Source organism: Mobula hypostoma, chromosome 3, assembly GCF_963921235.1.
Source record: "Mobula hypostoma chromosome 3, sMobHyp1.1, whole genome shotgun sequence".
NCBI lineage: Eukaryota > Metazoa > Chordata > Chondrichthyes > Myliobatiformes > Myliobatidae > Mobula > Mobula hypostoma.
In genome coordinates this window covers 170,344,795-170,357,038 of record NC_086099.1, presented here as the reverse complement: position 1 = coordinate 170,357,038, position 12,244 = coordinate 170,344,795, and the positions used below count along the sequence as shown (strand labels likewise).

Here is a 12,244-nt window from a genome sequence, read left to right as displayed (position 1 = left end):
CAAGGTCCTTTTCTGTAGTGAATACTGAAGCAAAGTATTCATTAAGTACTTCCACTATCTCCTCCAGTTCCATACACACTTTTCCATTGTCACACTTGATTGCTCCTATTCTTTCATGTCTTATCCTCCTGCTCTTCATATACTTGTAGAATGCCTTGGGGTTTTCCTTAGTCCTGCTCACCAAGGCCTTCTCATGGGTCCTTCTAGCTCTCCTAATTTCATTCTTAAACTCCTTCCTGCTGGCCCTTTAATTTTCTAGATTTTTATCATTACCTAGTTTTTTGAACCTTTCATAAGCTTTTCTTTTCTTCTTGACTAGATTTTCAACAGCCTTTGTACACCATGGTTCCTGTACCCTACCATCCTTTCTTTGTCTCATTGGAACGTACCTATGCAGAACACCACACAAATATCCCCTAAACATTTGCCACATTTCTGCCGTACAGTTCCCTGAGAGCATCTGTTCCCAATTTATGCTTCCAAGTTCCTGCCTGATAGCTTCATATTTCTCTTTACTTCAATTAAACGCTTTCCTAACTTGTCTATTCCTATCCCTGTCCAATGCTTTGGTAAAGGAGATAGAATTGTGATCACTATCTCCAAAATGCTCTCCTACTGAGAGACCTGACACCTGACCAGGTTAATTTCCTAATACCAGATCAAGTACAGCCTCTCCTCTTGTAGGCTTATCCACATATTGTGTCAGGAAACCTTCCTGAACACACCTAACAAATTCCACCCCATCTAAACCCCTTGATCAAGGGAGGTGTCAATCAATATTGGGGAAATTAAAATCTCCCACCACACCAACCCAGTTATTATTGCATCTTTCCAGAATCTGTCTCCCTGTCTGCTCCTCAATGTCCCTGTTACTATTGGGTGGTCTGTAGAAAAACACCCAGTAGAGTTATTGATCCCTTCCTGTTCCTAACTTCCACCCACAGAGACTCAGTAGACAATTGTTCCATGACTTCCTCCTTTTCTGCAGCTTTGACACTATCTCTGATCAGCAGTGCCATGCCCCCACCATTTTTGCCTCCCTCTCTGTCCTTTATGAAACATCTAAAGCCTGGCACTCTAAGTAGCCATTCCTGCCCCTGAGCCATCCAAGTCTCTGTAATGGCCACAACATCATATCGCCAAGTATTGATCCACGCTCTAAGCTCATCTGCTTTGTTTCATGATACTCCTTACATTAAAATAGACACATCTCAAACCATCGGTCTGAGCGTATCCCTTCTCTATCACCTGCCTATCCTCTCTCTCACACTATCTACAAGCTTTCTCCATATGTGAACCAACCACCCCTTCCTCTGTCTCTTCAGTTCGGTTTCCACCCCCCCAGCAAATTCTAGTTTAAATTCTTCCCCAATAGCCTTAGCAAACCTCTCTGCCAGGATATTGGTCCCCCTCGGATCAAATCCTTATAATAAGTAATTAAGTTCTTAAATATAGCTTGTCGACCCTCAGCTACTCTTTTGCTACTGAACGCCCTACCCCCCCACCCCCTTTTATTTTGTATTCCTCTTAGAGACTGTCACAGCCCCCAGGAAGGCAATGTTGCCCACTTTGGAAACTACTGGATTCTAGACGAAGAACCTTGATTGTGTTTTTTTTATAATGGGATCATGGGATTCTCACTATAATTGTGCGGATTTCTATTATGTTCTGGTTTTTCACATTTCCCAAAGATGTGATGATAGATTAAATGCTCAATTACTGAATGGCTACCATAAGTTGTCACTTGATAGAGGATCAATAAAGCATCAGAGGCAAACTGAAACGCACAGAATCATAGTTATATAGTATGGAAACTGGTGCTTCGGCCCAGCTGGTTTATTCCAAACAAGATGCCACATCCAAAATAGTCCCACTTGCCAGCGATTGAACCATAACCTTGATGGTAGAAAGTAGAGGGTGTTGATCAAAGGCTATTTCTTAGACTGGAGACCAGAGACTCATCGTATGCCAGCTGCCTGTACTTCACTCATGGCTCCTTTTTCCTGGCCAAGACCTCAAAATCTCTTGTCAATCAGGATTCCCTATTCCTACTAGCCTTGCTCTTCACTCTAAGAGGAACATGCACCCTTAAGCTGCCACTCAACTTTAAAAGCTTCCTACTTGCTTGGGGTCCTTTTGCCTGCAAACAACCTACTCCAATCAACCATTGCAAGCTGCTATTTCATACTGTCAAAATTCGCCTTGTCACAATTTAGAACTTGAACCTGTGAAGCAGCTCTGTCCTCTTCCATAAATATTTTAAAACTTGGTAACTTCGGTCCCAAAGTGTCCTTTCCACTGTCACCTGCCTGACCCAAGCGTATTTTGAGTTTTGCCTTCTTCCTAGTAGGGCCCTCTATATTTTGCCCAAGTTAAGTTTCCTCAGTGCACTTAAGGTATTCTATCCCATCTTAAACGCTTAACAATATGGCACTCCCGGTCTATATTAGGAAAGGTAAAATTTCCTACTCTAACAACTCTAATATTCTTATGACTCTCCATAATATCCTTGCATACTTGCTCTTCTAATTCTTTTTGACTCTATTGGGCCCTTTAGTACAATCCCAATAATGTAATCATCCCCTTATTTCTCTCTTCCACCCATAAAACCTAGGCTTACTGGATAATCCTTCAGTAATTTCATTTTTTACTGCTGCTGTGATATTCCACTTGATTAAAAATGCAATTCCCCCTCTTTTTTCACCTCTGTCTTGCCTGAAGCATATCTACCCTAGAACATTAAGCTGCCAACCCTGTCCCTCTCCTAGCCATGTCTTCCAGTTGTATGCAGTACCTAAACCCAAAATTCATCCAGTTTACTTGTCACTGTGCATTGAAATAAATGCAGTTTAATCCAATAGGTTTTATTTGCTCCCTGCCATTCTCCCAGCAAATTCTGAGAGTTTATGCAACTAAATTCTGTAATTATTCCAGGCTCAATCAAGCTCAGTGAAAATTAATGGACCAAGATATCAAGATGTTCTCTGCTGCCTTGGGAGTTTTCAAAGATTCAGCATGACAGCTAAAACTTATTATTTATTTATTATCATTTATTTCTTTTATATTTGCAGTTTGTTGAATCTTGCACTCTGAGTGCCTAGGTTGGTGCAGTCAAGGATGCTCAAAGTTCAAAATGAATTTATTGTACTTTGATAATAAATTCATTTTGAACTTTGAGCATCCTTGCTCATCTTTGAATTAATTTTGCATGCAACCAAATCTGTTTTCTTTATACTAACATAATATTTTGTTCACTCACTTCCCCTGTATTTGACCTACAATGGCAAAATCTCTATCATTTTCAAATCCCACATTGGTCCATCGGAATCCGTAAAACCCCGCAGACCTAACACCATCGTGGTTTTCACCGAGCAGACATATCTATAACTAAGCACACGAGGTTAAGGAATAGGTGGAAGATTTAGAGCGGATTTGACTACGTTTTTTTTTACATGGGGAGTGGATGAACCACAGTGTGTGAAAGGTTCAATTCAGACCAGTAAGTGATCCACGTGGTGAAAGACTGAATAGGTACAGATAGACACAACATTACGTAGTTTTTTGTTGATTTACATTTAGGAAGGCAGTAAAATCATGAAAGGCTGAAAGCTTCTGTTCAATGACTTAAGTTATCCGCGCAGCTTTAAGTCGAAGCGATGCAATAATGTCCCCACTCGGGATCAAAGGCAGATGAGACCTGATGCAGGGTCTCGTCTCACAAATATTGCAGATGTATTTTCAACAGGCAGCTTATTGCTGCTATTTCATTAGCAGGAGTTCGACCAGCATGGAACCACTTTACTTCCTGTGAATTGCTAAGAGGGAGGTGGCCTAGCGCGCCCAGCTTCCGGCGGGTTACCGGGAAACGGCCTCGCACTTCATTCGTGTTTCCGGCGTGAGATGGCGGGGACGCGGGTCAGGCCGTCCGTCGTGGATCGTTATTTTACCCGTTGGTATAAGACAGGTGGGTGGCGACACTTTCTGCTCATGGTTCGCGTGTTCTTGCGGCGGGGTGGTGACGGAAATCTCAAACAAGAGAAAATCTGCAGATGTTGGAAATCCAAACAACACATGCAGCAGAACAGTAGAACTCAGCAGGTCAGGCAGCGTCCATAGAGATAAGTGAACGGTCGACGTTTCGGGTCATTAGGACCAATCTCTTAAGTCTTCAGATTCCCTACTGGAGGTGATTTTTGTTCAGAAGGCTCTGGAGCTACTAGTCTACATTGTAATTTGCTGAGACCTGATGCTTCTTTTTCACTTTATCTCTAGTGAATATTCATTCTTATTATTCTTTTAAAACTGAACGTGATAGGAAATATGTTGTAGTTTTGTATGGCAAAACACCTGCAAAGTAAGGATTTTGTATGATTTTTCAGGTATATCAGATGTTTTCTTTGTGCAAGTGGTGAAGAATTTCTCTGAAAGCTAATATTTTTGCTGTTTTGAATGCTGTACTAAGAGTCTTTACAAGGATATGGAGTCTGTTGAGGGCAACACATGCAAGGAGATTGACAGTGATTAAGAAACAGGAGATGTAGCAGAAGTTTAGGGCATTGTTCCTGTCACCATTGTTCTCATGTGATGATGTACTTCCATGAGTCAGGGATTGCTTTCATAGAAAACCATCTATATCGTGTCTTTCTGTAATGCAAACCTTTGACAAAAATTGACAAAATCAGTATTTTCACTTGCATCTTGTTTATTTAGTATTTCCTCACAAATTCTGTATGAGACAACTTTTATTCTGTATCACAATTTTTTTGGCAGCATTTTGTGAATTTCCATTTCCTAAATCGCCTTAACATGGCAGTACACTATAATGGAGACCCTCGCGTTGTTGATCAGCAGACTGGAAGCACATGGCATAATACACATAAATAATTTGCATCAAACTTGGCTATGTTACAGAGAGTATGATTGTGAGTGGTTGTTTGTCGAACTGAAGGAAAATCATTAGGTACTAATCTATTGATTTTAATGTAAATAGTGTGAGACTGGATGCGAGCCTCAATTTTTAAATTCGCAGAAGTCACAGAATTTGGCAGTATTGTGAACTGTGAAGAGGTGATTGATTGTTTGCAGCAAACAGAACAATGGACTGATGCACAACTGATGAAGTTTAATGTGAACAATAAAGAATATTGGTTTACAATGGTGCAGGAGCAGTGGGATCTCAGAGTATGTGTGAACAAATTATTGAAAAGTGGCAGGGAAGATTGAGAAAGTGCTTATGAAGGCATACACAATTCTGAGTTAATAATGCATAGTTTATAAAAGTAGGGAAGATAGATTAGGCCCTTCGGTGCACAATGTTGTGCTAAACTTATGACATTAATAAAATGCCCAACTAAATTAATCCCTTCTGCCCAAACCATGTCCATATCCTTCCATTTCCTGCACAGTTATGTGCCTAAGACTATCTTGAAGGTTTTGTCATGTTTGACTGCCCCACCTTCCCAGGCAGTGCATTTCAGGTACCCATCATTTTCTGGTTTTAAAAAAACTTGCCCCACATATCTCCTTTGAACCTCTAAACTTAAGTACATGCCCTCTGATATTAGACAGTTCATAGAATAATCAGCACAGTACACAATGCTTTGCTGACCTATGTATGAGAGAAAGTTACATTTTTCAAATATTATAAATGTCAAAGAACATTTATTATGGAAGTATATATACTTTATACAGCCTTGAGATTCATCTTCTTGCAGGCAGCTGCAAAACAAAGAAACACAATAGAACCCATTAAAAGAAGACCGTCAAATACCCAACGTGCAGAGAAAAAAAACATGCTGACCTATGTATGAGAAGACTGTCAAATACCTAACATGCGGAGAAAAAAAAACACGCAAAAATAAAAGTGAGCAAATAGCAATCAGAACTGAAGTTAATAAAAGTGAGTTCGCTCTGTGATAGTTGCAGGCCACAGCCACAGTTCGGTGCAGAGATGAGTAAACCTTGCAGAGTAATGAGCTGAAGTTCAGCGCGGGGACAAGTAAACCTCGCAGAGCAGCAGCCTGTGCCTCGCCTCCATCCCCAACACACTGTCCTTTTCAGTCTTGTTCAGTGCTCAAATCGTCAAATTGCTCTCGGACTCAGACCCTGATCCTTCGATACACTCTCGGGCTGGTGCTCTGCCACCCCTATTTGGCCTGTGTTCCAATTCGGCTTGGTGCTTAAGTTGATCAAATCTCTGGTCTTTCCTTCCTCTCAGGCCCGGGTCCGGGCCTCACTGCCTTGACTGCATCGCCTTGCCTCGGCTCTGCTGGATCAAATTGCCTCCAGCAACGGGCAAATATTGGCTCATTCCCCGCTCTCCGGCCTGGACCCCACCAACTCGATTCAGCCTGTACACGCCATGCCGCAGCCATACTGAACCCTCGAGACTTCAGTTCCCACTTGCAAAAAGGCCAAGTCGTACAGGCGGTTCAAAAGCTCGACTCTGACAGGGAAGTTACAGTCTATTGTTTGCAGTGATCATTTAGCAGAAAAAATATAATTAATGAAGTATTTAGTTATTTCTTTGTTTTATTTGCCACCAGCAAGCAATTGCTGACCTTGGTCAGTGCCACGATAAACCTGATTAAAGACAGTGCAGGTAATCTAAGAGTATTGTTTTCAGTTATTGTTTTCTATTCAACCCAGATCCATTGATGGAATAGATGCTGAAAGCATCTGACGATAAAAGTGAGAGTTTTGCTGCAAATTTTACTGAAAAAATAAATAAGATGTATTATAATAGACCTCAAGAATAAACCTTGTTGAACGTCAGCAAGCTAAACACTGTGAACAAAATTCGTTTGCTAAACTCAGTTTACCAGAACTTTGAGAAATAATTACTCACATAAAACTATTCACTTGTATCTTTGATCCTATTCCCACTGGCTTTTTAAAAGAAATTTCTGACGTGCTAATTAACAGTGTACTTAACATAATTAATTGCTCACTAATTTCAGGCATTTTTCCAGATTCCTTAAAAGCTGCAGTAGTTAAATCCCTGCTTAAGAAAAATAATCTAGATTGCACTGTCTTGGACATTTTTAGACCTATTTCCAGCCTGTCTTTTATCAGTTAAAATTTTAGAAAAAGTAGTTTCTTGACAATTAAGTGATTACTTGAATAAGAATTCTATTCTTGACAAGTATCAATCAGTTTTCAGATCAAATCATCCTACAGAAATTGCATTGTTTAAAGTAGTTAATGACATGACTTGATGTCGATGCAGGTAATGTATCAGTTCATGTTCTCTTATATTTGAGTGTAGCATTTGATGCCATCGATCGTAACATTCTCAAACCACCTTAGTCAATAGGTAGGCCTTTCTGTTGCTTACCTTAAGCTGGTTTCAATCTTATATAGATGGAAGAAAATTCTTGGTTAGCTGTGGTGATGGTGTGTCCAAAATGTATGATATTGTGTTTGGTGTGCTGTAAAGATCAATTCTTGGCCCATTGTTGTTCTTTCATGCTCCCATTAGGTCAGATTATTTCAAAACGCAAGGTGAGTTACCCAGTTATGCAGATGACACACAACTGTATTTGTTTATGCCAGATGACACTGAGGCTCTAAACTCTGTGGTCTTGTGTCTTACTAGTATTACAAAATGGATGAGTTTGAATTTCCTTAAACTAAATAAGGAAAAAAAACCCTGAAATTTTGGTTATTGATAGCAATAAGTGTGAATCTTAGAATTAAACTTGATCATCTGTCCCTGTAAATCAACCCAGAAGTAAATAATTTAGGCGTTATTAGATTTTTAGATTGGATTATGAGGACACTCAGTCCTTGTTTGTTGTCATTTAGAAATGCATGCATGCATTAAGAAATGATACAATGTTCCTCCAGAATGCTATCACAAAAAAAAACAAGACAAACCAAAGACTAACACTGACAAGACCACGTAACATATAGTTACAGCAGTGCAAAGCAATACCATAATTTGATAAAGAGCAGACCATGGGAACGGTTTAAAAAAAAGTCTCAAAGCTCCGATCGACTCCCGATAGTCCCTGATAGCAGGCGGCAGAAGAGAGAAACTCTCTCTGCCATAAACCACCAGGCACTGACAACTGTCGATGCATTGGAAGCACCCGACCACAGCCGACTCTGAGTCCGTCCGAAAACTTCGAGCCTCCGACCAGCCCTTCGACACTGAGCACCGAGCACCATCTCTGCCGAGCGCTTCGACCCTGTCCCGGCCACTGGGCAATAACCAAAGCCGAGGATTTGGGGCCTTCCCCTCCAGAAATTCTGGATCACACAGTAACAGCGGCAGCGAAAAAGGCATTTCAGAAGTTTCTCCAGATGTTCCTCCGTTCTCTCACGTATGTCTCCATCAAGTCAGGATTGTGCACGGCACCCTACTTGACAGATTACAGATATCATTCACCGGAGTGGCCGCGCAAGCTGTGTCGTGCCGCCATTTTCTCCTCCTTGCCTCCCAACTCCTTACTGACTCCGAACTAAATTTCAAATCACTTATTAGCCATATTATTAAGACTGCTTCCTTTCATTTAAGGAACCTTGCAAAAGTTAAATTTTGTTTTTGTTTTTGTTTTTAGCCAATTCCACTAGTGTAATGCACTCTTTTCAGGGCTGCCTAAGAAAGATATAAATTGGCAGCAGCTTGTTCAAAATGCAGCAGCGAGAATTTTTACCAAAAAAATAAAATCTGAGCATATTTCACCAGTTTTGGCATCATTACACTGGCTGCCTGTGTGCATTAGGATGAACTTTAAAATACTCTTAATTGTATAAATGTCTCTGAATAATCTATCTCCTTCATATATTTAGAAGTTTCTATCCCCTAACTTCCCTAATCATAATCTTAAATCCACGAATATTGGTTTGCTTAGTGTTACTAGAGCCAAGCATACAAGAACTAGTGATGAAGCCTTTTGCTCTTGTGCATTAAAAATCTGGAATATTCTGCTGACTGATGTACGCCAGGCCAGTACTGTGGAATGTTTCAAAACACTGCTAAAAACCTACTTTTTTTAAGTTGGCCTCTATGTGGATTAAAATGTCTGTTGATGTTGACTACATACATATAATTTGGTATATTTAATTACATTTTATTCTATCTAATGTTTGTCTTTACTTAAGATTTTTAATTTGTCTCATTTTTTTGACTAGATTGATTTATTTTTACAATCTGCCTAACGTACCTCGAGCCTGCATCTTAATATATAATAAAGTTATTATTAGTTGCTCGTTAGTCCTCCGGGACCTTGCCTGTGGATCATTAGGACATAAAGAATATTGATGAAATTTCAAGTTGAACTCAATCATATTGTGATCACTGTCTCCTAAGGGCTCTTTTACCTTAAACTTCCTAGATGCTTCTGGTTCATTACATAACACCCAATCCAGTATAGCTGATTTCCCCTAGTAAGCTCAACAACAAACATCTCTAAAAAGCCACCTCGTAGGCATTCACTCTCTTACGATCCATTACCAACCTGATTTTTCCAATCAACCTGCATGTTAAAATCTCCCATGACTATCATAACATTGATCTTTTAACACATCTTTTCTGTTTCCTGTTCTCATATGTGGTCCACGTCCCAGCTACTGTTGGGTGGCCTGTATATAACTGCCATCGTTACCCTTGCAGTTTCTTAGCTCAACCCACAAGGATTCGAATCTTCTGACCCTATGTCACATCTTTCTGCTGATTTGATGCATTTTTTACCAGCAGAGCCATGGCACCCCTTCTGTCTACCTTCCTATCCCTCCGATACAATGTGTAACCTTGGACATTCAGCTCCCAACTACAACCATTGTGGAAGTCGAACCTAGATAAAGTCACTCAAGGACTGTATAAATACAAACTCTTTATTCAAAGCAGCCGGGGCTTACTCAGTTAGTCGCTCAAACAGGAACAGTCTGTCTGTGACTGTTCCTGTGCAATCCACCAACTAACTAACCATTCCCCTTACAACACAGATATATTTGTTCAGATACCTCCCACACAAGACAGGCTGGAGTCAAAGTTATCCTCTACATGACAGCCCCAAAAGACAAATTACAAAATAGGCATAATGGACAGAACATACAGTAAGAGGCTGGAGTGGTCCTATCTCTACGCATGAGTGCACAAGGAGCTAAGCATCCTGAAACCTTAGCTAGCTACCTTCAGGAAGAAATATGGCTCAGCATGGCTTAGTACATCTGTTGATCATCAGTGGTTTCTTTCAGAAAAAAACTGGCTGCTATTGTTTAACAAAGTGTTAAACCTTTTACATACTTTTATCACCATCCTTCAGCAATGATTCAGTGATGGCCACAACATCATACCTGACGATCTGTAATAGTGCAACAAGATCATCCACCTTATTTCTTACACTCCTTGCATTGAGATACAACACTTTGAGTGCTCTGTTTGCTGTCCTTTTTGATTTCTGCATTCCCTAATGCACTGATACTTGTCCTGCTGGCTGCAATTTGATCCTATCATCTGCCTGCCCTTCCTGACAGTCTGACTGCACACTATCTTTACTTTTTTTTACCGTCCGTCCTATCCTCAGTCCCTTCATTCCATTTCCCACCCCCACTTACCAAATTAGTCTAAACCCTCCCCCAACAGCTCTAACAAGCCTGCCCGCAAGAATATTGGTCTCTGGTTAATGTGCACCCTGTTCCTTTTGTACAGGTCCTACCTCCCTCAGAAGAGATCCCAATGATCCAAGAACCTGAAATTCTGCCCCCTGCACCAACTTCTCAGCCATGCATTTATCTGCCAAATCGTACTATTTCTGTCCTCACTACCACATGGCACAGACAGCAATCCAGAAATTACTATCCTGGATATCCTACTTCTCAGCTTTCTGCCAAGAGGAGGACTCGAAACCTGGGTCCTCCCACCACCCGCTTCCCTCTGCTGCTGCTGTGATGTGTTGTTGCTCCTCTGATGTACAGGCCTATTTGTGTGTTTGTTACTCCACCAATTACTGTGTATACATAAAATAATATATCTCAGGTTTGATTTTTTTTTATCACGTATATCCATTTACATAATATAATGACCTCACATGGCGCCCCACCTCTGAGGAACACGTCTTCATCTTTAAGCAGGGTCTGAGTGTACCGTGGATTCCAGTTAATTGGGACACATCAGGACCAGATGATATGAAGGTTGGTGGAGAGGTAGGTAGCATTGAGGAAACAGACTGCAGGAGGACTTAAACAGATTTGGAGAATGAGCGAGAAAGTGGCAAATGAAATACAATATTGGAAAATGCAAGGTCGTGCACTTTGGTAGTAGAAATAAATGTGCAGAATATTTTCTAAACAGGGAGAAAATCCAAAAATCTGAGATACAAAGGGACTTGGGAGTCCTTGTGCAGAACAACCTAAAGGGTAACTTGCAGGTTGAGTTGGTGGTGAGGAAGGCAAATGTAATGCTAGCATTAATTTCAAGAGTCCTTGAGCACAAGGGCAGAGATGTGAGGTTGAGGCTGCGGCTTTATAAGGCATTAGTGAGGTTGAGGCCTCACCTTGTGAACAGTTTTGGGCTCCTTATTTAAGAAAAGAAGTGCTGCCATAGAGAGAGTCCATAGGCGGTTCACAAGGATGATTCTGGGAATGAAAGGATTACCATATGAGGAACATTTGATGGCTCTGGGTCTATACTCACTGGAATTTAGAAGAATGGGGGGGGGAGCTTATTGAAACCTTTCAAATGTTGAAAGTTCTAGACAGAATAGATGTGGAAAGATGTTTCCCATGGTGGGAGAGTCTAGGACAATAGGGCACAGCCTCAGGACAGAGATGCTCAGGAATTTCTTTAGCCAGAGGGTGGTGAATTTGTGCAATTTGTTAACACAGGCAGCTGTGGAGGCCAGGTTGTCAGATGTATTTAAGGTAGAGATTGATAGGTTCTTGATTGGACACGGCATCAAAGATTACAGGGAGAAGGCTGGGGAATGGGGTTGAGGAGGGGTGAAAAGGATCAGCCATGATAGAATGGTGGAGCAGACTCAATGGGCCAAATGGCCTAATTCTGCTCCTATGTCTTATGGTCTTATAATGGACTGCCTTCAAACTGCGCTTTTCACAATTGTGTCCTCCAAATCTTCATTTTAATTGTAACATTCAATATGATTGATTGTCAGTACCTTCAAGTATTTTGTAGTTCCTAACCTGCTGAAGTAGTGAGATTATTTAATTTTGCTGTCTTACTGTTTATTACTTGTCAATTATCACTGCTTTTTAAACACAAACATGTAAGTCATGCTAT

At 40.7% G+C, this 12,244-nt stretch overlaps 1 protein-coding gene across 1 annotated transcript in view; it reads left to right on the top strand.

The window, feature by feature from the left end:
• The first annotated feature begins 3,866 nt into the window (after positions 1 to 3,866).
• Positions 3,867 to 12,244, top strand: part of abitram (actin binding transcription modulator) — a 28,048-nt gene continuing 19,670 nt past the window's right edge. Inside the window, exon 1 of the mRNA XM_063044089.1 lies at positions 3,867 to 3,964. Coding sequence (XP_062900159.1) covers positions 3,901 to 3,964 — 64 coding nt within the window. The 5' untranslated portion in view covers positions 3,867 to 3,900. The remainder of the gene's footprint in view (positions 3,965 to 12,244) is intronic.